Consider the following 27,082-nt stretch of genomic DNA (forward strand, 5'->3'; position numbering starts at 1 on the left):
AATTAATAATTACAATGTAAAGTTTGCAACGTGAATGTAAAATTATTGTCACTGGGAAAATACAATTTCAAACGTGATTAATCTTCATCCCTTAAACAATGTTATATTATTTATCGATACATAGAATTTATCACTAGTACCATTAGCTAACAGTGTTACACTTGGTTTTGTCTTTCCCTTCAAAAATGGTCTGTCGCGCCTTGTCTTTCTCTCTCCCTTTCTCTCTCTCTCTCTCACTCGCTTGTAAATTATCATACATGCCAAAGTATTCTTGAGACGCCTATCCCGTTCATTTCGATATCTTGTTTATACATCACACGGTTATTGATTAGATTACAATTAAAATAATAGTTATACATGTATGTACGAGTAGGTACATTATGCCATAATGCACACGCATATGCATATGTTACAAGGATTAGAGATACTTCAGAATCGGTATTCCCCCAGTTTGCAGGATGTTATTATTAGCGTCACACTTATATTATTATTCGTTACATTGTTGCATGTTGGTCATCATTTGGTCTCGCTTAAAAGACCGATGCCGTTCGAAAAAGTGAAATAAATCGAGAAACCGGAACGAAAAGTCTTCTACGCGCTACATTGCTCTTTACGACGTCTTTACGACGCAAGTGTAGAGTCTACATTATACACACACGTTATACACGCATATATTTCAAAGTTAATTAGGGATTAAAAGTACTCTAGATTAGAGATATTCGTTCGTTTAGTCGCAGGGAATTATTGTTGATGCGATATCGTGAATTTTCTGGTCATCACTTGGCCGCGCTCAAAAAGTCGATGTCTCAGAATGATGAAACAAATTGAGAAACCGGAATGAAAAGTCTTCGCTACTTTGCCTCTATTTTATACAATCCATCTGCAGTTAATTTACGTTAATTTGCGGACTGTCGAATTCAAAACGCGGGAATTGTACATACGTATATATAATAGTTACATGATTAACCGACATTACTATAAATATTGTTTAGCCACGTTACACAACTAATAAATTTTTTAAGATTGCAGTTGAAGACTAAATTATATAATCTCGCGTGATAACTGATTGTAACGGAATTTCGTAAGTAAGCGAATCAATGTGATTTCGTATAATAGTATTCTATATATTCATTATTATCGTTTATTGTATTATATTTATATAATATATTTGTCTCCCAGAAAAAATATTTTTTGCACTGGAAAATAATAATATATATATTTCTTGCTTTTTATATTTTTTTTCAAAACAATTGCGATTTTTTAAATTATGTACATGTTAATTCGTTAATTTTACAATCGCATTGCTTATTATTTTTGCAATATTTCTGACTTGTTTTCTCAATTTCATAAGTAATACTGAAAATGTTTAAAACGTTCCACAGAAATTTGTGCTTAAATTAAATTGGGGAAACACTGATTTTACTTTCATATGGTGACTTATACATATATACCCTTTATATGCAATGTTCCCTTTAATTGTCTCAGAGCGTTCGCGAGAAAGGGAGGATTTTCTGCGACTGTCACTTTTTACATACAAACTCAAAAGGAATGCACCATATTTAATTGGTCGAAGCTTGCATGCACAACGGTGTGACATGAATGCGATCTTGCAATTGTGTACTTGCTTAGAAAGAACGCCGCCCACATGCATGCTGTGTTCTATAAAAAGCACTGGATTACGATGTGTAACGTAAATTATTTATTCGATCATGTTTTCTGTATACATTACTATTTGCCATGATGGAACAAAGTGATACACATTCGTTTTCAGCGCCGTTCGCGTTGACGTTGATGTCGATTGACCCTTAAATGTCATCATCCGCATGATATAACGTTCACTGTCACAAGCAACGTGGAGTTACATCAATATTACGTATCAATAACACGTACATATATCCATTTCGATACTTGGATCCTATTAGATCTTAACACGCTAAAAAACTTATTTGGCTTTGAACACATTTCGAATTTTATAGAATTCAGTGTCTTTGGCAGAGCCCTTGTGACAATTGTAGTTTCAATCAAAGAACGGCTCGTTAAAATCGATGCAAGACTCAACGTACCCGGCATCTACAAAATCGCTTAGCGCATTTTAAATATACGAGAATTATTCCCAAAGCGATTCTCTTACAGCGTTAATGTACGAAAAGCTCTTTATTTAATCTCATAACAAATACATCTGCACGGTAAAAAGCGCAAGCTAGAACAAAGCTGTCTTCGATGATTTCATTTAAGGGCGATCGGGTGCGGGTATCGAGAAGAAGCAACATCCTCGGAGAAACACGCGTTATTCTATGTCACACACCTTCTGTCGCGGGATATCTTCATTTTTCGTATTTCCCCTAAATATTATATATCGGTCTCACAAAAAAGCATGACTAGACTTTATCTTTACAGACTTTTTTCACCTGTACAGAACATTTTTCAATACAAGGAGAGGAGGCAACGGCTATATCATATTCTACGTCTTATTATTTCCTTTACAATTTACTTTTTTATATCAAGTTGAATCAACAGGATTTATATATATATATATCGCCTACCTTCTGCTTAACTTATATGGAGATAATTAATGCTCTTCTCGAGGGGTTTATCGACTTGTACATGACACATTAATATATTGCAACGGAGATCATGATGCTAGTCTCATGCCTATTTTTCATTATTTTCGCTGTATACATGCTAACATTGAAGCTGTTCTTTTTTTTTTTTTTTTTTTACAGAAATACCACCACATTTTTCACAAAACTAATTCGAATTATATATCATACCGCTACGATGAGCTTTCAGGGGCTTAACGCATTTTACGTGATTGTATTAAAATACGGTTACAAACGAAATTAACAAGTTGTATTATAGTGCGTTTTATAAAGTTAATAACTTTAGAGATAATTTTCATAACATTTTTATAACTGTGTATGTTTACCGCGTTCTCTTACAATTTCCTTCTTTCTGGATTAGAAAAGCTATTAGAGAGGCAAACGTGGACAGAACTGCAATAAACATGTGACAATTATCAACCTTCCTTCGTTAAATGTTCAAAATCCTATTCTCTTTTTCTCTCGCGCACTCTTTCTCTCTATGATTTCTCTTCATTACCATCCATTCTCTCTTAAAATCTTGTAAACATGCTGGAGCCATACTTATATATTCACTAACTACTTATTCTTTCCTAAAGTCTATACATGTAATGTTTGTCTTGTATTTATGCTTCATTTTTTTTTTTTGCTTAGATACACGAACGCCGTTCTGCATCGCATGACGATACGGTTACGCGTATTTTGAGATCACGAGCTGGAAACGTCACGTTTTGGTACAAGCTTCCGTTTGAGAAAGACTTGCCCAAAATCCGTTTAAGATACCAAACTCAAACAAACCTTGACACTGTAGCTCGAAAAGCTTTGCGCTGTTTCAAAGAGCGAGGAGCATCGGATTCGACGTTTACAAATACAATTTGTAGACTTTTTGCGCGCATTTTCTTAAAACTTTCGGCGCAGTAATAATATACTGTACAAATATTTCTATCTGCCAAGAAAAATCTGTTGTAAAAAAATTATAATTTAATTTATATTTATACCTATATATAATTTATATTTTAATTAAAATAATTTTATAGTATAAAGCTGTATATAAATTATAAACACAGTTGTGATATTTGACTTGCTAAAAATTGTGTTACGGATAAAATAATATGTTGTAAAACTTTTTGTTGCTTTTAGTCAGTCATATAATATACTTATGTTCTCATTTTACACTATAAAACATTGTTTTCTTTTTCACCTCTTAAAAAATTGACAATTTTGTCATCGTATCAACTTTGCACAAAAATATAATTTGAGGAAAAATTTACAAAGAAGTATGCTTTATGTGTCGCCGAGAGGATCAGAGTGGCAATTAACAATTAACAGACGCATCTGTTCGTCTCAATCGTACATCTAATTGTATAAGTAATTTGTATGCTTGCCTCTTGTGGGATCTGCTGCCAAATACCGGCGGAAGTCGCTTAGTCGAATCTTATAATCTAGACCTTAACAATTAACGTATGATCGACAGTATGTCCGTCCGTGTCATACGATTCACTTAATAGCTAGGGACTAGAATCAACTCTTCTGACCTTTTCGTGAAGGTTGAGAAACGTGTAAACAAAAAATTCAGAATGCAAACTAAAACTTACTCTCTAAATATTAGTCTATATATCCTAAAACTTCCTAAAAACGCGACTAGATTATTTTAGAGATTATATATACAATTACTGGAGATCTCTCTATGTACTTACTTATTAGTAGAAGTGATTATGTCGTCAGTATAGCTATAATCATTTGTATAGCCGTCAATGCTGAATCCTAATGTACTGGATGCTGCTTATATGCACGTCGGCAATATTCCATACCGATCGAAAAAGACGAAAGTAAAATGATAACAAAACGGAAACTTACGTCTAGAATTTACGATACGTTACCGCTACAAGCGCTTACAGATTATTCGTGATTATCATTAGCGCTTAAACAAGTATTGTTAAAGACTAGATGTATTCTCATCGATACACACACACACACACTCTCTCTCTCTTTCTCTCAATCATACGAATATATTGCACATCGATACCGCGTTATTATTGTTGTCCACACACTATCCTACAAAATCTATAACGCACGCGATCACTGATTGATAAACCTAGCATCTAGTGACTAGATAACGGTATGTATAGATCATCTATAAGCTCAAACAATGGGATATGCTTGCGTCTATAAAAACATAACGATGCCTAACAAATTATTGCCCTCTGATCGCAACGACGACGTGACATAACAATATATCTTCTTTTCTGGACGACGTTTTATTTTATTTCGCTGATTTATCGAATTGGATAATGTTATTGGGTTTTTACGAACGTTGAAGTGCAATCAAAGGAGTTTAAAATATCAAAAATATTCCAGTTTCCATGCATGAATTACCGAAAAAAAAATTACGGATACAAATCAGCGCTAATCTAAATAATTCCTGCATAAATTTTTTGAATAAAAATGTAATCGCTCGGTAATATTTATCGTCTGGCCGTTTAAAAGAGTGCATAGCACGCGACTGTTCTTAACAATGAAATTTCAACACCTGCGACCATCTATGAGAATATCGACGAGCCTTTGAAACATCATGGGCGCACAACATGAACACAAAGCTTTCCACCGCGAGTGTTCTACGACTTAACGAGCTAAACGGAACGAAAAAGCGGTATTGTCCTTCCATCTCAAATTAGTTTTCCTTTACTTGTCGTTAACAACTATATTGCGCGAATGCGGACAAAATGTTTCGTAAACCGCCTGCTTGCAACATTATTTTACAAATGATGATTAAAGTGATTAAAACGAGAATCAAACATTAAAATAACGATACTTAATAAATGTCAAGAAGACGCTGAGGTCTTCATAATGCGATTTAATATCACGAAAAAAGACAAGGGTCAAAGGTAATTTAGGTATTTTTTTTTTTATTCTGCGAGAAATTTCAAGCAAATTATTTCTTTGGCGTGTATGGCTTTGATTACCTCCATGAGTTCATCGATCAGTTTTGAGCCGAGTTAAGATGTTTTCTTGCGAATCGATTAGCTTCAGTCTACGCCGACCTGATTCCATTTTATTCACCCGTAACGATCGCCGTCGAATTCAATTCCGAATCGATAAACGCTCGCGTAAAATATTACGCTTTCACGTGTAATCGAAATCGCGGAATAATTGTCCGACGGTTATCGTAATTACTGGCGGTTTATAAAACGCTTCGTAGCCGATTCGCGCGCATTTTCTCTCTGTATACAGATTAATAACACGTACATCATGGTATAATATCTATATCCACCTCTTAAAAACGACTAAAAGTCGGCCGTGTAACTCTCTACCGAACGACTTACGTAACGCGTTCTCCTTAGCTCTCTCTCTCTCTATCCCTTTCTTTCCGCTTTAATTATTACAACACGGACGATCGATCGGCGTCGATCTAGCAATCGATTATCCAGATTACTCCGAGGAATCGGAATCGGAGTCGGCCGGCGTTTCGACCACTTCCTGAACTTCCGGCGTGCTTTCCGGGATTTTCTTCGATGCGATTGTAGCCGTGACGTATGCACCCGGCCCTTCGCCTTGCGTATGTTCGATTCCCACCCTAAGCAATGTTTAATGATAAAGTGGCTTCGATACGAGTAGAAGATTAGCCATAAAAAATATGGAAAAATAAGTAGTATATTTTTTGTTATAGAAACGCGTGACATTACGTGACATCAACATTTACATTATCCTACAATTTTCTTTCACGGCTTTAGGTTAAAATAACTTATTAATATCAATGTTAAATATTTTGAGCAATACTTAAAGTTCCATTCCTGTTCTCTACAGTTTTTATTATTAAAATATTCTTTGAACCTACCTGTATTCGTGCCGCGACAAATTTCGGACATACTTTTCCGGCGGCGCGTCACTGTCGCTGTTTTGGAGGCTGACACTTCTCGCAGTTGTATGGGATACTTGTGTCGCAGGCATCGTGAACTCCACGTAACAGTATTCTGAGAGATTTTCAGGAATCTGGTCATAGGAAGTGAGAGCCATACGGCAAACCAGCTGATGCGTGGTGTATGCACCTGGAAATAATCACAAATCGCAAGTAAGCAAAATTGGAAGAGAGCCAGCAAAGCCGTCTGTGCGATAATTTGGATGCGCGGTATGTTTAAACTATAGTTCCGTGTAATGTTTTCATCGTTCAAAGCTTAAATATTTATCAAACATATTATCTGTTAAAAATACCTTTACAAAAAATTAAAAAAGCCGCTAAGTATACGTGCAGCGAAGCTGATCGTGTTTTTTGATTAAGATTTCAATAAAAAATTGAGTTTTATTTTTCAGCATAAAATAATATAGAAATTTTATTAATATTAATTATTAAAAAATAAAGAAGTCTAAGTTAGAAGTTTTCTGAACAAAAAATATTGGTTAGAACACAGATAAATACCTTGCCCCTCCTTTGGCAACCTGGGCATCCTCCATACGATAGCGCGATGTTGATGTTCGTATTTCGCCTGACCAGAAGTGACTTCCATCAGCTGTGGCTCCAACGTGTCGACGGCGCCCAAAAATCTCTCGATACCCTTAATTTTGCCAGTTCTTCTGTGCGCCGATTTTACCGAGCCGTACCTGAAATGCTTTTCCACCCTGAAGAGGTAGATCCAGCACTCGGGTATCGGAAAGCGAACCATCACGTCTTCGCATGGTATTTGGCCTAGTTTCCTGGATGCAAAACCCGGCACGAGAATATCCGCTCTCAACTCCACCTAATAACATATAACAAAAAGGAGGTCAAACAATGCAGAGTAGTCATGGAATTGGCTGAGCGTTGCAAAAAAAAACTAATAAGAACTATCTAACTGGGCGTTTTTCAGGGGTTTTATTGTAAGATAAAAAATATTTACACAATTATAGGAGAAGCTCACCTTGTTTCCAGTGACGCACATAACAGCTTTTAGCTGAAGCGGCAGTTCCCTGTTTTTAGGCGGTCTTACACGGAATCGCATCAATTCAATATAACATGCATCCGGCGGCTTGAACCTTGAGATATGTTAGTAGGAAATTAGTCATAAATCAATTTAAAGGGTCATGCATTTTTAATTTTTTAATTTAGTTAATTAGAAGCTGAGTTCAATGTGGTATTAGTTTCATTAAAATAAAGTAAAAATATACTTCCGTAACGTCATATTTGTGTGATATTTAATTCTTTCACAATTAACACACTTATTATATAACTCGTTGTCGCAAGCAAGGAATCGTTAGTGTTTATATGAAAAATCGCACACCAAAATCCTACTACGTACTTTATTATCCGCGATTTCTCGTACTCGTCCTGCTGGACACACGAATGGAACTCAACATTCTCCAGGCGAATCCATTCTTCCGTCACGACGGGGATAATATCGTGTCTGCCAACGACTTCTTTACCCTGTCGCCACATATCATTTATTCCTAATTCTATATCAGGCATACCTGTGAAAAAATGTATGCTTGTTTCAGATTCAAACCCATGAATAAAAAGATTTTGAACAGATTGCAAAAGGAGCACATTTTTATCATACAAAAGTATAGAACGTTATAAAAAAGATATTCGTCACGATGGATTCTTAAGAATGGAAAAAAATATCATAGCACAAACTTCATTCTATGCGATATTTAAATGTGTGCGATATTTACCGGAAAGAAATCCCAGGAAGAAGAGACGAACACGTGCGATCTGTTTGTCTACGTGACCTTCGGCGTTTTGCTCGACATACAACTCATCTACGACCGTCACCTGAACCTCTTCCATTTTGTAATGTAGCGCCCGGTCTCGGTGCGCCGATAACCTGAAGAGAGCTTCCTCGACGGTGCAGGAAAATTGTTTCATGTCTTCAAAACATTGAGAACCGAGCTTGAATAACTGAGAGATCTGCAATATGTATAAAGCAATAAAAATGAATATAAATCGTGACTTTGTGCGCTCAATTATTATTATTAGAATTCATTTTATACGCACTATCAAATGTGGCAATTAGTTTTTCTAATTTTATCTATCTGAAATAAATGCGAAAGCTAAAATAATTCACCTGAGGCGCGTGTTCGACAGGAAGACCCAATTTTTTTAGATCGCTTCCGAACTCTTTGACACCTTGATAATCTCCTTGAATAGCGTATGCCGCGAACTGACTGAGTTTGTTCGTGATCCTTTCCGCCTTCGTGACTTGACCAGGCCGTACGCCAGGTCTCTCCTTGTAGAAAATGTATTGCAATTTCACCGTAAAGATCTTTCCGTATTGATCGAATTGTTGAGCGCCGATGTCCGACACTGAATAACAAGCGAGCAGAGGTAATTCTTGAAACGGATCTTTGTCGTCTTTATTGTTGAACAGCTGGAGAATCGGACTGCCACCCTGCAAAACCAATCTAACGAAGATCTTTTTCCAGAATCGTTGTCCTGTGATCTTCTTCTTATTCGGTTGTCGCAATTGCATCTCCCAGCCGTCACCCAAGTAAATCGATCTCGGGAAATCCTCGAGAGGTTGGCTGACATCTTCGTCAAACAAAGGAGTAGGCGGGGTTTCCTGAAAAAAATATTTTATTATTAAAAAAAAGTTTAAAACATTTTCTATATATAGAATTTAATATACACTAGTCCGCAAAAAATAAGGAACACTTTTGAAATGTTAAAAATTTACCAAATTGCTACTTTGCAACATTTTCAAATTGCAATTTAGCAAATTGCTAATTTGCAATTTTTTAAATTGCTGAAACTCGGCGATGCAGGTTTAATTTCAAAGTCGTGTAACTATAGTTATTATAACTATAACTATTATAATTATAACTATAGTTATTATATAATATTATATTATAACTATTATTATTATAACTATAACTATTATAATTATAACTATAGTTATTATCTATAGATCAATCAAAAATCAAAGCAAAATTTAAAAAAACGTGTTTTGTAGGTAAAATGTTGTAATATTTTACATTTGTCATGAATTTTAGGAGAAAAATTTTTTTCTTTAGAAGAAAATAATGTGTTCTTTTCTCAAGCTTAAAAATGTAAAGATAAAAAATTTTTAGAAATCAACCAAACGCATGTGAAAGTACAAGTTTCAAGCTTTAAAATGCTTTTTTAATTTTTTGTCTACGATGAGTTTTCAGTTAATTAAGCGCTCAAACGTCTCAATGCGACAGAGCAGTGCGGCCGACTGGCTGAATGCGCGGCGTGCGCGCCATTGATACGGCGACGTGCGTATTAATGGCGTACGCTCAGTCGTTTTCGGACGCACTGCTCTGCTGCGTTGAGACGTTTCGGGCGCTTGAAATTTAACAATTTTCAAACCGCTGTAACTCGGCGAAAAATTATCGTAGACAAAAAATTAAAAAAAAATTTTAAAGCTTAAAACTTGTACTTTTACGTTCTTTCGACCGTTTTCTAAAAACTTTTTATCTTTATACTTTTAAAGTTAAAAAAGGAACACATTGTTTTATTTAAAAGAAAAATTTTTCACTCGAAAAGTTTGTGACAAGTGCTAAAAACTATAACATTTCACTTACAAAATACATTTTTTTAAATTTTGCTACGACTTTTTTAGTCGAGTGACGCGACTTTGAAACTAAACCTTCATGTATTATGCTAATGCTTATTCAAAGTTGCATAACTCGACCAAAAAAAATCGCAACAAAATTTAAAAATATGCGTTTTGCAGGTCAAAAACTATAAAATATTATAGTTTTTGACATTTGTTATAAACTTTCCGAGAGAAATTTTTAAATCGAACTACAAAGTGTCAAAAGTACTTAGTTTTAAGAACAAAATAATGTGTTCTTTTTACATTTAGAATTGTGAAGATAAAAAATTTTCAAAAACGACCAAAAGTAAGTAAAAGTATAAACTTTAAGCTTCAAAATGTTTTTTTATTGTTTTAATCTTTTTTATATTCTTTTTATAATACTAATTCAAGAACATGGAAGTCACAAGCTGTGTGAAACGTTGGTGTAGTAGTAATGTATGGAGAAGTAAAGTGATACGGCATTAATCGTGTGAATACCTGGGAATCTGTTCTAGCCATTTCGGCTGTCTGAGCAGTTTCGGATACCACAGCATCCTGCGCATTCCCGGATTTATCAAAGGGATTGAAACGCGGCGAGGTATCCGTATACGCGGCTACCTGAGGACTCTTCGGTGGCGGTGCTAACGTGGGTACAGGCCCACCTTCCGCTGTTGTCGTCTGATCTCCTTCCTTCGGTCTTAGATAAATCAAAGAGAGATATCACATGTACATTAAAATAATAGCACTCTGTCTTAAATGTAATTGCAGCAATTTAGACAATATTATAACAGCTTTTCACACAAACAATAAGTTATTCTGTTATAATTAAAAAATTTTTCTTCCGATTTAGCGAAAATAATTCTTCTTTTTACTCACTTGATAAATACACTGAAATCCGGTCCCTCGTCCGATTCCGCAGACTCGGATCTTTTCACTGCCGCGTCAGGCGGTGGAGCTGTCATACTCAAAAAAGAATCGAAACCTTCAGATTCTCCAAAACCGGTGATCGCTGTTTCTGAACCAGCCACCGACGAGTCTCCCCAAACTGAAGAAAAAACGTTATTACGATGAACGATTAAGTACAAATAAAAACTTTAAATTTTTGTAATCTCCATAAATACAAATGTATAATTCACGTTCGTTTATTTACCGTCGCTAGAAGTATCCATAGCGGTTGGACCGCCGAAAGCATCCAAGAATGGATCTCCACCGTTGATTTCCGGTTCGGCGGCTCTGTCGAACTTGGACGCGAAAGCGTCGAACGAGTCGCCTGTGTCCTCGATTGCCTTCGTTGTCGCTGCGAAGTTGTCCAACTCTTCCTCGGGCCGGTAAGCCTCATTTCCAGGAAACTCCGTTCCGGGAATCGGACTGGTGGAAATCAGGCCGCCGCCGGTCTCTTTCATTGGTTCTCCAAAGTCGCCCAGCAGATCCGAAGCAAAGACATTTTGAACGGGTTGTGTGACTTCCGAGGTCGCGAACAAGGGCTGAGCAGCTGCTGCTGGCGCGAAAGATGGTCTCGGTGGTGGCGCGGGCGGTGCTTCGGCCACGCCAAACGGCGTTGTTGTTGTTGTATCCGTCACGGAGAAGAAGCTTGCGTCGGCACCGGTGGAAGCTTGTTCCGCTGCTGTGTAAAAAATATATAAATGCACTAATTGTATGTTATTTTATCGCAAATTGCATATTGTGTTATAAATAAATTGCAGAAAGTATTAAAATTTTATCGTAATGCAAAAAACATCGTATATAATTTTATTATAAAATTATTGGAAAACATAATGATTTTATTATACCGCAGAAAGTGAAATATAATCACGCGATAAATGATTAATCACTAGAGAATCGCTCTCTTCTCATTTTATTTTCTTTTCGGAGAAAACGCAAAATTCTTTCACCTTGGAAGAGCTCGGCAGCCGTCGACACGGGTTGAACCGCGGGAGCAGGTTCCGCGAAGTCCAAGACAGCGCCAGATTTTTCGACTTCCGTTTCTATGTCGGCAAAAGGAGTGGCGGAAGTCAGAGAGGGCCGTTTCTCGTTACTGACAACATCCTCCGAGTATTCCGTTCCAAAAACAGGCTGCACCTGCGAGACCGGCACCGTGTCCTCGGCCATACTCGCGAAAGGATTATCCTTGATGGTGGTGGTCAGCGGGACTCCGGTGACCAGATTCGTGGTGCTCGCGGTCATAGAAGTGGAGAAGATAACGCTCGCGGCGACGTCCATGTTGGGCGCGTCGAAGAGATCCATGATGTCCTGGTTTTGCGGCGGCTCGACGATTTTACTGTCGTCCGGAATCAGATCCGGCACGTTGCTATCGACGTCCAGCAGATCGGCAAAGCTGTGCTCCGGAGTGGGCGACGGCGAGTGCATGAGCGTCGGACTGGGCGTTCTCGTCGCCTGCAGGCGATCCAGGAGATGATTCGAGGTCGCGTCCATGGCTCCGGTGACCGACAGTATCAGGTCCTTCGTGTTCTTGGCGGCCGGTTGTATCGGTGGTGGCGGAGGCTGCGGTCTTGGCGGCGGCGGCGGCCTCGACGGTAGCGGTTTTCCGTTCTTCGACGGAGGCGTCGCCGCTGGCGTAGCCGGCTGTTGCGGCGGACTGACGACCGCCGGCGGTTGTTTCTCCTCTATTGTCGTCGGCGTCGTCGTCATCGAGCCGAAAAGATCCACGCTCGCGTTATCGGACGTGACGAAGATGTCGGATGATTGGCTAGTGAAGACATTGGTTGCTGGCGTATTTATACTGTCGGTCGCGCCGAACACGGTGCTCGGAGCGGTACTTTCGATGCCGAAGGTGGCGAACGGATTGGTTGACTCGACGGACACCGCGGGCTCGTAAGTCTGATCGCTGGTGAAGTTCAGGAAAGGATTCTCGCCCGCGCCGGTGGTCGGCGCGTCGGAGAAATCTTGCAGGAAAGGATTCGAGACCTGCGGGGGCAAGCCGCCTCCCGGCTCCGCCGCATAGTCGTCCATTAAGAACGGATTTCCACCCTTAGAATCCATGATGACTCGATCACTTGAGGCTGATTTAAGAATTCTAATTAAGAATTAGAACTGCCGTTAAAATTTGAGCGAATATTTTCATGAAAATAGAATCGATCGATTTCAGTCTGTCTGTTCTACGCTTTATATAGATAGATAGATTTTTCAAGATAATATTAATTTGTTAATCAACGCAGGCATTCTTGAAGATCTTCAGTTGTAGAGAATTTTTATACTGGTGACGCATGCAACAAGTAGAGTTTACAGATTCAAATAGTCTCGCACGGAGCGAGAGTCGACGTGTAACATCAAAGTCGAACGGTCAACAATCACACACAGATAGATAGTCGAAAAGTTATTTCAAAGATCCGAAAAAAACTGAGTTAAACAGTCGATGTAGAACTACTTCATCAGTTCTGATTCAAGTAGTTTTAATTCGGTCCGTCCAGGCTCGATAGTGGCGAAACTCGTGTCGAAAGGATCCACGTCGTCGTCCAAGCCGGCGAAATCCTTGTTTTGAAGCGGCGTTAGCACTTTATCGCCTGGATCCTGCCCGTCCAGAGAGAGAAAATCCGTGGATTCTTTCACCTCGTCCGCTCTCGGATCGAATTCGTCGTCGACTTCCGGAACTATTATCGGAACGGTCGACACTACCGGCGGTAGATTGATAGGTTTCGGCCGCGGCGGTTGCTGAGGTATCTGTTGTAGCTCGCTCTCTAATATTTTCAGCTCCGCTTTGCCCGGTAAAATATTAGTGGCGATGGAGGTATCAAACGGATCCGAATAGGAGATTTCTTCTTCTTCGATGGGTTTGCTCTCGATTTTCGGCGTCAAAGGCTTCGCATCGACTTCGACCTCTGCATCCAGCAGACTCTCCTGCCGCCGGGGTTCCTGTCTCGCGATCACCTCTTCCTCGACCTTCTGTATCAGCGACGATTGCAGCTGCGCGAGCTTCAAGCTACCCGGCGTGACCGAAGTGGCTGTAAAATCGCTCTGCCGTCTGATCGGCTCTGCGACAGATCTCGGATCAAAATCGTGGTCGCTTAAACTGTGAGGCAGCCTAGGCTCCTGCTTCAGTAATTCCGACTCGATGAGCTTGAGCTCGGTTTTGCCCGGTGCGACGTTACTGACAAAGCTGGTGTCAAACGGATCAACCTCGACCTCCTCCTCTTCAACCGGCAACGATTCCTCTATAGATTTCTGCGAATAATACGGCGTCAGCGGCTTGGAAGGTAGAGACTTTTCCTCCTCGCTCGTTGCGAGAAGATCGGGCCTCTTCGACGGTGTCGGCAGCTCGAACGCGACCGCCTTAGCCGGGGCTAGTTCGAGGATTTCCGGTCGCGAGGTTTTTCTCCCGAGTTTTGTCTCCTCGACTTCGGCGTTTTCTTCAAAGTTAACTTCGAACACGGGTTCAACCGGCTTTGGCTTGACCGGCACCGGGGGCCTAGTCGGCGGATTCGCAGGCGATTGCTTCACCGACGTTTCATCTTTTCTCGGATCGAAATCGTCGTCGTCGTCGTCCTCGATGCAGCTGCTGGGCTGCTCACCGAGCAATTCTTTTTCCAAGACCTTGAGCTCCGTCTGGCCAGGCGGCAGCTCTTTTACGGTGGATGTGTCGAAAGGATCGACGTAGGTGATTTCCTCCACAGGCGCGATCGGCTGGTCTACCAACTGGCTGAGATCGGTCGCTGAGCCGCCTAGCAAGTCCTTTTTAAGCAGCTGTGAATCGTCATTCTCATTATTCTGCTCGCCATCCAATTTCAGTAAGCCAGTCTCGTAATCTCTGTTGAAGCCGGCGGGATCAGTGAGAGATATCGATACTTCTGAGACAGGCAGTTCCTCGAGCTCCTTCTCGATGAATTTCAGCTCGGTTTTACCCGGCAAAATATTATCCGCGATTGTAGTGTCGAACGGATCGGCTTCGTCGACAAAAGTGGCCGCCTCAAAGCTGGCCTCGATTATCTCCGTCTGAAAATCAACGGTCTCAGGCTCCTTCGCGGCGAATGGATCGTCGGCTTCCTCGAGACGAACCTCGTCGTCCGGCGCGGCGTTCAGATCGAACTCGGCGTCGTCCAAATCGGGAATCTCCTCCAAGACGGTCTTCTCTTTCAGCACCTCGAACTCGGAGATATCTAACGGGCCGTTTGAAGTCTTCTCGGCGACCGTCGCGTCTTCCTGAGTGACTGCGGGAGTGACGGGGGTGACTGGTCTCGGCAGTACAGGTGGCAATTTCGTCAAATCGACAGGGATGTCGGGAAGATCGCTGTCGTCGTCCAGCAGAGTCTTTTCTACCTCGATTGGCTCCGCCGCGACGGCCTCCGCGGTCGGCAGCTCCGCCTCCTCGAAGTCGTCCAACAGCAGATCCTGCTGGAGCCTCGGTCGTCTTCCCTTCGTGAGCCTGCACGTGCTTACATGATCGATTCTACCCGACAACACCTCAACGGCATTGCCTAAGCTGACTAATTTGTTGCCCTTCTTGTCGACTGTCTTGAGAACCTTGTCGGCGCTGGTGGTGTCGAACGGATCGTCTCCGACCTCCTCTTCGGTCGGACTGTCCGGTATGTAAGCTAATTGTACGTCGATGTTCTGTAGAACGTCGACGTAAGTGGTGTCGAAGATGTCTTCTTCGGCAGAATCCTCCTGCTCATCCTCGTCCTCCGGCACGTCCACGAAACCGTCCTCATTCACTAAAAGTTTATCCTCCTTCCCGTCCTGACCGTCGACTTCCGGCGCGGCTTCGATCGGATTGCCCTCCTTGTCGAAGCCTACCCACCTCTTCGAGGACGATTTCTTCGCCTCCTCCTGCTTGGCCGCCTCGTCCGGCTTCTCTTCCAACGGCGCTTTACGCTGGAAGAATGAGGTAGATTTTATCCGATCGAGGTCATCCTGGGTCTTCTTTAAGACCGAATCGACGCCAGCGGTCAAGGCCTGGAACTTCTTCCACTCGTCGGATCCAGCGGCCGGCTGACCAGCCTGCTCGGCTTTCTGTTGGGCCTCTGCCCGCTCGCGCCGATAACGCTCGAGCTCCTCGGGATCGAACTCTTCCTCCTCTCCTCCCTTCTTGCCCTTCTTCGGCTTTTTCTTCTTCTTCAGGCCCTTGGCTAGCTTGTGCATCCTCTAAGACCTACCGTGGTGCGTGAGAGGCTTCTGAAAATAGAACAGCATTATTTTGGTAAAAATACTCCGTCACCTGAAATCTTTCAATTCTTTAAGCTGTGCTATTAGTGACAAATATAAGTTTCAAATTTCAAACTAGCGACTTTTAATTTCTTGAAAAGCAAATAATTATAAATGCAATTATGTTTTTTGCAAACAAATATGTAAAAAATAAAAAATTGTACATTTCTGTTTAGAGTATGATAAATCAGATTTTCTTACGACACATTCGCACACAATTGAGGCGCTACGAAGCCATGATCATTGTCTTTAAAGATAAAATCTGCATCATTGGATAGAAATTTGCGTCTGAGAATACTGGCGATGCGGGATCATTGCCAAGAGAGGCCGATCGATCGCAGTGCAGTAACCGAACGTATTTTCTCCTATTTCTTTAGTCGCTTCGTAAGCGAAAATAGAAATAGCAGATATAAGACGAAATGGTGCTTGAAACGTTTTCCGGAAATTTTCTCTCCACGGATAAACACCTTACAAATAATCTGGATAAATTGTTGGAATCGGTTAAAATTTTAAATAAAGAAAAATCAGATAAATTAGATCTTCCTAAAAGAAATAAATATATTTTGCTACATTTCTATTAAAATCCCATCAAGATATTTCCGTAATATTTTTCGATCGCTTCGCATTTATTCTATTATTTTATGCTGAGTTGAGAATTGAATGCTTCATGCGATAAATATTGCAAATAAATTGAACACTATGTATTCTAATAACTGATAATAAGCTTACAATCGTACAACATGTGTGTATTTACATTTTAATCAAACATCGACCTTTGCATCAATAAAATTTGATTAATATGCCGGTATCTGATGCAGCGGCTATTAGCAACACATCATCGATAAAACAATGAATAATGTAATATTCTATTTTCTATTTTTAACATACCTGCTACTTCTGAATAAATCAAATGCATTTCTTGATAACAAAAATACATGTGTTGAAGAAAATGGAAAACAGTTCTGTTCACAAATTCTCAAATATGAGACTTTGTCTTTCATACGTAACACACGTGCTATGCATGATTCTCTGACGGTATAACGTTCTTTTACATGCAAAAATCTCGACGTATGTTTTACGTTTTCATCACGGTTTACTGAGCAGGTCTGCCATATAGTAACGCTAATCCGCTGTACGGATACACACGTATATATGAGAGTGCGGGTGTATATGTGTCATAAAACTATAATCGATACGTGGAAGAAGAAGGAACGAGAAAACCCCCCGATCTTCGCGGAGAAAAGGAAATTTCTTTTATACCATTTTTCTTTTCGTAGTAAAATAAAAATGCGTAGCATAATGCGTATAAATTATGCGCACTATAAATATTTAATGCACTTGGATCTATATACGTCAATTAAAAGTCCAAACGGTCTGCATCCGTCCGTCAGGTACATATTTCTAATACCGAATCAATGAATCAATATTATCGACGACATACCATACTCCGCGCAAGATATCTCGGAAATAGGGACACAATATAGTACATTCAATAATAGAGATGTTATGAGACACAATATCATTCTGATAAAAGAAAATTAGTAAAAAGAAAGACTTAATTCGATTTTATCAGATGAAATCTCCAATTTCTTTTATTATATTAAAATACAAAAAATCCCCATTCAATCATTTATTTGAAATTGCTAACGTATTAAGTAAAATACGAAAGAAAATCAAATTTTAAATTGAAAAATAAGAAAGCAGAAGTATAAGAGCACAATAGAGATATTTATCTTACTTATGATTTAATTAAATCATGTTAGAAATATGACTTCAATTCAATAACTAATCGCATATGTCAGATAACCGTTTCAACTAATGACAACTTGTGTTAATTGAAATAATGTCCCTCGCGGGCTCCTCTCGCAATTCCATACACCTGTCACTTACACGTTCTAATGGCAGTCAGTCGCGAAGGTTTTGAATGATAAAAACCGGAATGTATTATCCTGATTATTTCTCGTCTCGCAAATGCAAATAATTATTTAGTAGAGAGAAAAAAAGGTAACGACGTGAACATATCCGTTTTACCTGTTTGTAAAAGTTGACTTTAATTTATAAAAACTGTTTATGATCCAGCAATAAATCAAATATTCAGACATCCAAAACTTCTTTTATCCGCAAATTCTTCGCGATAGTTCGGAATTGATTTTCTCTTGACACACAAATGTTGAGGCATTCGCACACCGTGCTGCGACATTTCAATTAATCCGAAGGACATTTTTAATAAAAATATGACAAATTTGAGGGAATAAAATAACGCGCAATATGCAGCAACAAAAATCAATACTTTATGAACGTTGCGACATGTTGATTAAAAGTTAAAGCGCTACATATTTAGAGAGGCTTCTTTCTTGCGACACGATCAACCACGGGATGAGATTGGACACGAAAATCGTCGGCGATGACCTTTCCTGCGCCGAGATCGATCAGGCCTCTCAAGACTTATTGCATTCTACTAGCACTGCTGTTGCTGCGCCAGCTACATTCGTCGAAGCGCACGGAGAGCAGCGAGCGCTTCGAACTAGAACACGCGGAAACAGCACGAGTGCATCTAATTTTATCTCTACTGAAAAAAAGATCAAACAAATCGCTTTGGGCACCAATCCTTCATCTCCCGCGAGTTCCACAAAGTTTCCAAAAATGCGTTCATAGTTTCGTGCAAGACGATGAAATTGCAGCGCGGACCTTTGACATTTCGCTCTTTAAGATTGCTCTAAAGCTACCGTGTGAAATTCTCCAATATTTTTATCGAATATATTTGAAGTAAAAATAAAAGTAAAAAGCAAAATTTGTCACTCCACATTTCGAATATTTTAATAAAGCGAGCTCCCAAGAACGAAATGATCTAGTTACTGCATCACAGTACATCGGTGAGCGATTATTCTATGAATCGGACTGAAAAATTCATGACACGGTGTTTGAAGCTCGTGCTGTCGTTAAAAGGAGAAGAAGAGAAATTGAATGGATTGCTATAGCATCTGAGATATAGAGGTGCTATCTGAAATCGGACGTATGCCTAAATGCGACTTACGATCAGTGGCGATCAGCTTCTCCTGGCATGCGCGGAATATCAATTAGTAGCACTAAATCCTCCGGTTATCTATTTTCTACCAAGAACATCAATTACTTCGTAAAGCTGCAGCACAGAAAGCGCGAATCATCGATCTGCGATTAAAATTAACAATTTCGAGAACGTGCAACTAGTAATAACACCATATTACGGCGTAGTTCAGTACATCCAAGACATCCTCCTGGAGATCGGAGCGGGTACGTGATTTAATCGCGAATACGTGTGTGGTCAGAGCACTGTTCCCGTATTTGGAGCGAACCTCCCCGGCGGGGTTAGGCCTCTCGGTAGCCAAGTAATCCGCGTAATCGCGATTACGTCAGATTCCGAAGTGACGACGTGGGATCAATGAACAGACGACGGACTGGACTGGTGCGGAATCGCCTGTTGCAAAATCGGAAAATCCCAGAGATTCGCAGAAATGGCACAAACTTCTGTCCAGCGAGCGCCTCTCGCGAGCGGAATTCCGGTGGTGTTCGTTCCGGAGCGGAGCGGCGATCAATTCGAGGGAGAACGCCTGCCGTCGGGGGTGGTGCACCCACGTCTGCCTTTCGGCGGCGATTTCGCCGACGGGGGTAGCGGCAAGCGGTGTCCTTGGCGCGGGTGCGTATGTGTGTGTGTGTATGTATGTACGTATATGTGTGCCGTGTGACACGCAATACTCACGATTTCAGCCTCATCAGCCACATCGGTTCGGCGCACATTTTTTTCGCGTCATCCCGCTCAGTTCGGTGCCGGATCGAGGCTCACGTTGGCTCGGAGCTAGCAGCCGGCGCGCGCCCGATTCGAGAGAGAGAGTAGAATGGCCAGATCGAGGAGGGCGGCGGCGACGGTGGCGGCGGCCGTGTTGGATACGGAAGAGCGGTCGGACACGGTAACTTGTCCCGGGGGAAACGATGATACGCGCGTGCGGAAGCTTATTTGCTTTTCTGGAAACGGATCGGCAGGCAGCGGCGGCAGCGAGCGTCGAGAGTCGCGCGAAGGCCCTGCCGAAAGCGAAGGCGACTCACCTCGTACTCTCCTGCGGGCCGAGCTATTTCCAGCATCGATCCGTTTCCGTCGGCGAAGAAACATGCGCGCGGCCACACCACCCACCGCCCTCCGGTATACGGCGCGGTCGCGGAGCGTCGCGACGCCGCCGGTCGGCGATGGCAGCGACGGCGGTGACGCGAAAAATCGACGGCGCCTCCTGTCGAGCGGCGCTCAGCGAAATCACAGGCGACGACATCCGCGGAACGTGGAGTTGATGATTAAAAATTTATCGTCTGAATCGCAAATTTAATCTCGCAATTTATCCAGAAGAATCTAAGTATCTGAAAAATTATTTAAAAAAAAAAAAAAAGAAGTAACTCGCAAAAATAAGACGTTGATTTTATTTTTATATCGATTAGTATATAATTAAGTCTCCGATTTTCTAATGGAGCATGGGTTTGGATTCGGAGGTAACCTAATAATAAATTGCACCATACAGTTCGTAAATAGATCAAAAATAGGTACATCAATATCCCGACGTCATTGCCAACCACCACTTGTGTCCACGATCGCACCCTTATTGGCAAAAACACTATGGTCATTTCGCGCAAATGTTGCGAGTTCGACAGGATGCGCGAAACGCGAAATCGAAAATGTGAAAATATCGTGATAAGCTTTTTATCGCGAGAAAAATGTACGAATAATATTTTGGCGTGCAATATCCCTTCTTCGCAATAAATAAAATCTGATCGTGCAAATCGTGGAGAATTAAACGAAATTAAAAGAGGAAATATCACGGATAACGCGTACGAAAGTATTACGAGAGAATATTTCGTCATCGCTGTGATCGAATATTGTCTTTATGAACGGAAGAAATTAACATATAAATAGGTGATAATGTAACAATCGAAACAATATATTATCTTCTACAACCAGGACTCTTAGGACATATATTCGAAATCTGGTAATCCTCTGACTCTCGCAATACATGTGTGCGTGTATATACGACGTATATACATTTGTATATGTTTCTTCTTCTTATATATATATATATATTTCTTCTCTTTGAAATATTGTACGTTTATTTTACACATAAAATTAATATAATTAATAATATGAATAATAATAATAACAATAATTATAAGAATAATAATGTACATACTTTCACCGTTGTTATTTCCATAATCAGTGACGGCAATCAGAATCATATGTATAATGATCATAATTATGACATAAATTGTCATTCAACATTTGCCAAGTGAGGAACTGTTGTCAAAAATTTGATTCGCTGATTTCACACAAATATCTAAGCTGGTTCAAGACACGATAACGACTTCGCGTCACCCATTGTTACGTAAAGGATCATATATTAACAACTATCTGTCATGATCACTCGACAAAAAGAGCACGGAATATACAATAACGATGACAATGATAGTAATAATAATAATAATAATTCGAGTAATAATAATTAGAAAAATAATAATAATTCGAATAACTATGTTTCGTAACGTTCTTTTCCTCATTCTCATCTCTATACAAGTGCACAATTATTTACATAATCAATATAATGACAAATTCTAAGGTGCCTTTGAGCGCATTTTAAAACTTGGATTCCTCTGGAAATAATCCAGGATTATATTTGGCACATCTCTCAGTTTTTTGCGTCCTTTTCACATGCGGTCTGATACTTGGCACGATATTGAACCGTCATGCATTGATTGGCTTAGAAGATCGATTTTTAAATAGCTAAAAATGGAGATAATGATTTTTTTTCACCGAAGACATCTCTCTACATCTCGCATCCACTTTTACAATTGTTTCACATTGAATTTAGTGTATCTATCTTTTTCTTTCTGGATCGACTAACATTACGGCTGATCTAATCACGACACAGTAGCCCACAGTCTCTAGACAAACTGACGACACATCTTTTGCCGAGTTTACCGGAATCAAAAGTCATCGAGAAACGGAAAGGGGACTTTCCTTCCGATAATACACAGTTATTGCTAACGCAAGAATACCTGCAAGATACACGTCGCGCGCGATGCTACATGCACATTTGCCGGACCGTAATTTCCAACGAAAAACCATCGATTTCTTTACTATCTTTTTTTTTTCTTTTTTACTTCGCATCGATCCCTATTCGTAGCGGTACACTGACACAGATAAACACCATTTTTTTTTACCCTATTGATCGCATCATATAATAATCGCTCCCTGTAAAAAAACACTCAGGAGAAACAATCGTTTTATGCGAAATTTCCGAAAGCTTGTATACCGAACCACAGTCGAGCCTAAATCTATTGCGTTTTAACGAATCTACGGGTTAGAAACACGAGTTTCTGCTCTCTAAACAAACACGGAATTGTCTAGGGTGAACGCGGTAAAACGTTAGCGAGTTTCACCTTTGCTTCGAGATCGCGAGACATTTCCTTTCGCGTTCGAAGAAATACATTGTGTATCGTTATGCTTGTGGGATCGTCGTTTTGGAATTTTTTTTCCCCTATGATAACAGCTTCCGCTCGGTTAGAATGACAGGTTTGTCAAAAATTTCCAATCGAAAGTCACGCAAAAAAATATGCGACTTTGCATGATCACGAAATGAAAGTTTCATACGTGAAATTTATTTGCGACCACACGAAAAAATGAGCTCTACGCAATTTTTCGTAATGCAATTATTGGCCTGTATTGGCTGAATGAGGATCTTTTAAAATATGTGGATCTCAAAACTGATTCCACTTGTTAAAATTTTTCAAACGTATACATATATGTGTGAATAATAATAGATACTTACATAGCATTTTCGTCAACTTTCCTTGGAAATTTTTTACTTTTTAGGAGACATCAGGTCAGGTACGTTTCTTCACGTAGAATGGACTAATATGTAGAAAGAGCAAGACGCTCGGCAGATGTGCTTTGGCGCACCGAGGGAAAGACGATACTTTTGTATACTCGCGCATCTATAATAACGTTTTTTTTTTTTTGTCAGTCTGAGAATGTAACCATAAGTGTTTCGGAAATCCCGTGCGAATGTCTGTCTTTCGGAGTTCGAAACATCAAAATAGGCCAAGCTGCAGCAACTCTGTTTGAAATTTAAGCGTAACTTAAACTTAAAAATTCGATCGATGATCGTCCGCGATTTGATTACATGTCACTCAGATTCGAAACATCGTTGATGCAACCGTGCCACGAGAACGTTCGCCGCCACATAAACATAAGCGCGATAATTTTTGCTTCTACGCCAAACGCAAAGATCTACGCGATCGAGGAATAGTTCGTCGCAAAAGTATGAGAATTTTTTTCGCAGAATATATTCATTCTTTTCCCTCCATTATTTTTTTTTTCATTCTTTGAAGGGAATTGCAGATGATCCTCCCCGTTATTTCATGGCACCAAAATACGACAACACACGCGGAAGACTGTCAGGCGGGTAGTACTTGCAATATAGCAACCGGAGGGGGGGGGGAGGGAGGGAGGGAGGGAGATTTAAGGCTTGCGTAAGAAACATAAAACTATGTAACAGGCACCTGTAGAAGAACCAGTTCACCGAATTTCTATCGGGCTCGCGCAAAGCCTTGCTTGGAAAATTGCTTAAAAGCACTTGTCTGGCAAACAGACACCGCGATACTGGCCTCCGATCGCCGTCCTGCGAGACACATGCGGAAACGCTTGTCTTAAGCGCGGTCGTAAGACCGCTTGGTTACTGAACCCAAGACGCAGGCACCCACTGAGGTTCCCTCTCGAGCGAGTTGATCTCCGTGAGAAGCTGGTTGTACGCCCGATCGGTGTCGTTGTTCAGAATAAGCATGTCAAACAGGTGGCCGTACTTATCTTCCATCTCGCGCGCTTTCTCGATTATGTCCTTCAACTCCTCCTCCTTAAAGCTCTCGTTATTCTTGATCCTCTTCTGCCGCAGTTTCTCGAGGCTCGGCGGTGCGATAAACACAACGTACGGCTTCAGATCCGAATTTCGCAGGATCTTGAGACTCTGGGGATGAAGGTTTAAGACACAGATCTTCCCGGAATTAACCACTGTTCTGATGGCCTCCACGGACGTGCCGTAATACGCTTTCTCGTACTCGCCGTGCTCGACAAACTTCCGACAGAGGATATCGGACTCGAACTGAGCACGCGAAATAAAATGGTAGTCCTGGCCGTCGACCTCGGAGTCCTTCTTCGGACGACTTGTATCTGAAAAACGAAAAGTAGAATATATTCATAGGTATTTCAATACAATTAAGGCGTTCCTTATATATATATATATATATATACATAACATTAAATAGTAAGGAAATAAGTAGAAAAGAATGACACTTACGAGGAATCGCCGCAGCAAAACGTTCGCTGTCTTGCATTAATCTCTGCCTGAGTTCGTGTCGTCCGATATTAGGAGGTCCGATAAGTACAATTGGCCTCTTGTGATTTGCACGAGGATAGTACAAGGCGACTTCTTCGTATGTCAGCACTTCCTCACTGTCGTAATCTGTAAAAAAAAAATATTATGTCAGAAATAATCTCTGCGAGAACAATCTCTAGTTAGAATTAAGTCAAATGTCCACGTCTTACACACCATCTATGGCAGTTGTCGCGTAAAGAGGGTACCCGTCATCGTTGAAGTTTCCACCAAACTTGTTCCGCTTTTTCTTCTTTGGATTCTTTCTCGCGCACAATAATGTGCTGGACTTTTTCGAGCCTCGCACCGTTGTCTTATCGCCGGCTATCGTTTGCTTCATCGATTCTCGTCTACACAGATAAAGAGATACACATTCAAGATAGGGCAATGGAATGTTGACCGTTATTCCACGATTAAAATAAACTCACTGGTGTTGGAATGCTCTGCTAGGTATGAGACCAGCCAGAGTCTGGTCTTCCTCGCCTTCTCGATATGCTTGCCACCAGTTAGGATCCTCTTGGGAAATTACGTGAAGTATATCGCCCTTTTGGAAACTCACGCCTAATTCTCTGCACGGTATGTACGGATCTTCTTCGGGATCGTAATCGAAATGCGCTCGTATATGTATCTAAATGAATAACGAGAGTTATAAATATCGCATACATCCGATCTGCATCATATCTGTCAAACTGGAACAGCTGTTTCGTCCTATTAACGTCAATCTATATTCTACGTATGTGTGGGTTACAAATGTCCCGTCATTAAAATAAAATAATAAATGTCATTCGTGGCATTCGCTCCTATACATTCGTATGTACAAACTCAATCAGCGCAGTGAATAAACGTGAGTTACGTGCACGTAAAAATGATAGAATATCCGGAATAATTGGTTTGTCCAAGCTGTGGACACGCGAATCGTAAAAAGATGTTGGAAAACGATCAATGCCGTTTAATGTCTGAAAAGTTGAAGGACAGATGTTTTCTGCCTGACATTTGCTCTTTCACCCCCCGGCACGAATACCGCAATATTGGCTGTTCTAGTTTCTACGGATATGTAGCTCGTGTTTCCAGCACAAGAATGCGCTAAATATATCACGCACTGCATGTACTGTGTATGCGCCGTACCTGTGTCGTGTCTTCTCTCCTTAAATTATTTCTGTGGCTTGTCGGAGCCGGAAGTACCAAGAATGTAAGACTACCCTGCATAGTGGCGAGAATATCGCAGACCTCATTAACGGTCTTGCCGCGCATTTCAACTCCGTTCACCTCGAGAACCTCGTCGCCCTCGTGCAGCAGTCCCGACTTATCCGCCGCACCGCCACGCACGACGCGTCCTTTAAACAAATGTTATTTAAATGCTTGCTCCTCTCAAAATCAAATTGAACAGGAAAACGCAATCAGTTTTTAACAAATAACTAAGATTAATTGATCATTTTTCGTAAAAGTGTACAGTAGCAAGATTTACAATGTCTCTCATTACCTATTATCACCGCGTCTCCTTCATTTCTAACGGTGGCACCCAAAGGCTCGTTCGTCTTTTCGATGCGGATGATCTTGATATTGTCGACTATTCGAGAGTCTTTCCAACTCGACGTCGGACTGGGCGGATCACTGGGCGGCGAGGACGACGGGCTCTGCTTCCTTTGTAAGCCGTCCACATACGAGACGATGGAATCATGCGCCAGAAGCAGAGCTTCCATATTATGAGTCGCTAGAATACGCATCAACTCTTGCACGGCGGCTATTGTCTCTGCTCCGCCGACACCTGTTGCGGTCGACGACGATTGCCATTTTTCCAAGATGTCCATGCACTGAAAACGTCACGGCCGATTGTAATATAAATCGAATAAATAAAAGCATTATTTCGTAATATTATCGCTTTCGACTTTTTTCGCGAAACTTTTCCCCGATACGCAATTATTTTATTACAAATGATGCAAAATTTGTTACGCACATCTCGGACCAGGCTCGTTGCGTCATCGGTGTGATGTTTGAGAACCTTGCTCGCTCTCAGGCGATTTTTCAAGGCATGACGCATCGTCAGGGCGGACGCGAATCGATGCTGCACCAAAAGCGTCCGAACCGCCTCGAGCTCGGCTTCGATACCTGGATCCGAAATACCGAGAGCACCTGAAATATTCCGCAGCTGAAACTGCAGCCTCTCCAGCGTAGCAACGACCTCACCGTACGCTGAAATATGAAAAAGCACAACTTGTTCGAGTTTTTTTTCTACAGAATTCTTGCATTGCAGCAGCCGCTTTATTCGTGCTGCGCGCGCGCGCGCGCGGACGAATTATGAGAAGGCGACGAGGAACTTTATCCGGTAGTTCTTTCCGGAATGTTCAGAATTTCTTAAACATCGCTCTTCTATTTGTCAGTTTGCGAAGAATTCAAACTT

General features: G+C 40.9%; 2 protein-coding genes across 11 annotated transcripts in view; both read right to left on the reverse strand.

Moving 5' to 3' along the window:
• Positions 1–77: 77 nt before the first annotated feature.
• Positions 78–20,388, reverse strand: LOC105676122 (protein stoned-B). The gene is made up of 13 exons (XM_067356168.1): positions 19,983–20,388; positions 13,473–16,216; positions 11,983–13,133; positions 11,241–11,714; positions 10,967–11,135; positions 10,589–10,787; positions 8,615–9,109; positions 8,223–8,457; positions 7,850–8,018; positions 7,472–7,586; positions 6,994–7,312; positions 6,415–6,625; positions 78–6,153 (listed from the first exon to the last, which is right to left on the reverse strand). The coding sequence occupies exons 2-13, from the start codon at positions 16,181–16,183 to the stop codon at positions 6,009–6,011; spliced, it is 6,393 nt and encodes a 2,130-aa protein (XP_067212269.1). The 5' UTR covers positions 16,184–16,216; positions 19,983–20,388; the 3' UTR covers positions 78–6,008.
• Positions 20,389–21,183: 795 nt separating this feature from the next.
• Positions 21,184–27,082, reverse strand: part of sdt (stardust) — a 64,677-nt gene continuing 58,778 nt past the window's right edge. For all 10 annotated transcript variants that reach the window (XM_067356184.1, XM_067356183.1, XM_012373770.2 and 7 more), the window contains 7 exons: positions 26,639–26,874; positions 26,165–26,495; positions 25,810–26,018; positions 25,113–25,312; positions 24,862–25,034; positions 24,610–24,774; positions 21,184–24,482 (listed from right to left, as the gene is read on the reverse strand). In XM_067356184.1, the coding sequence (XP_067212285.1) occupies positions 23,992–24,482; positions 24,610–24,774; positions 24,862–25,034; positions 25,113–25,312; positions 25,810–26,018; positions 26,165–26,495; positions 26,639–26,874 (1,805 nt within the window). In that variant the 3' untranslated portion in view covers positions 21,184–23,991. The remainder of the gene's footprint in view (positions 24,483–24,609; positions 24,775–24,861; positions 25,035–25,112; positions 25,313–25,809; positions 26,019–26,164; positions 26,496–26,638; positions 26,875–27,082) is intronic.

This window comes from Linepithema humile, chromosome 5 (assembly GCF_040581485.1).
Source record: "Linepithema humile isolate Giens D197 chromosome 5, Lhum_UNIL_v1.0, whole genome shotgun sequence".
Taxonomy (NCBI): domain Eukaryota; kingdom Metazoa; phylum Arthropoda; class Insecta; order Hymenoptera; family Formicidae; genus Linepithema; species Linepithema humile.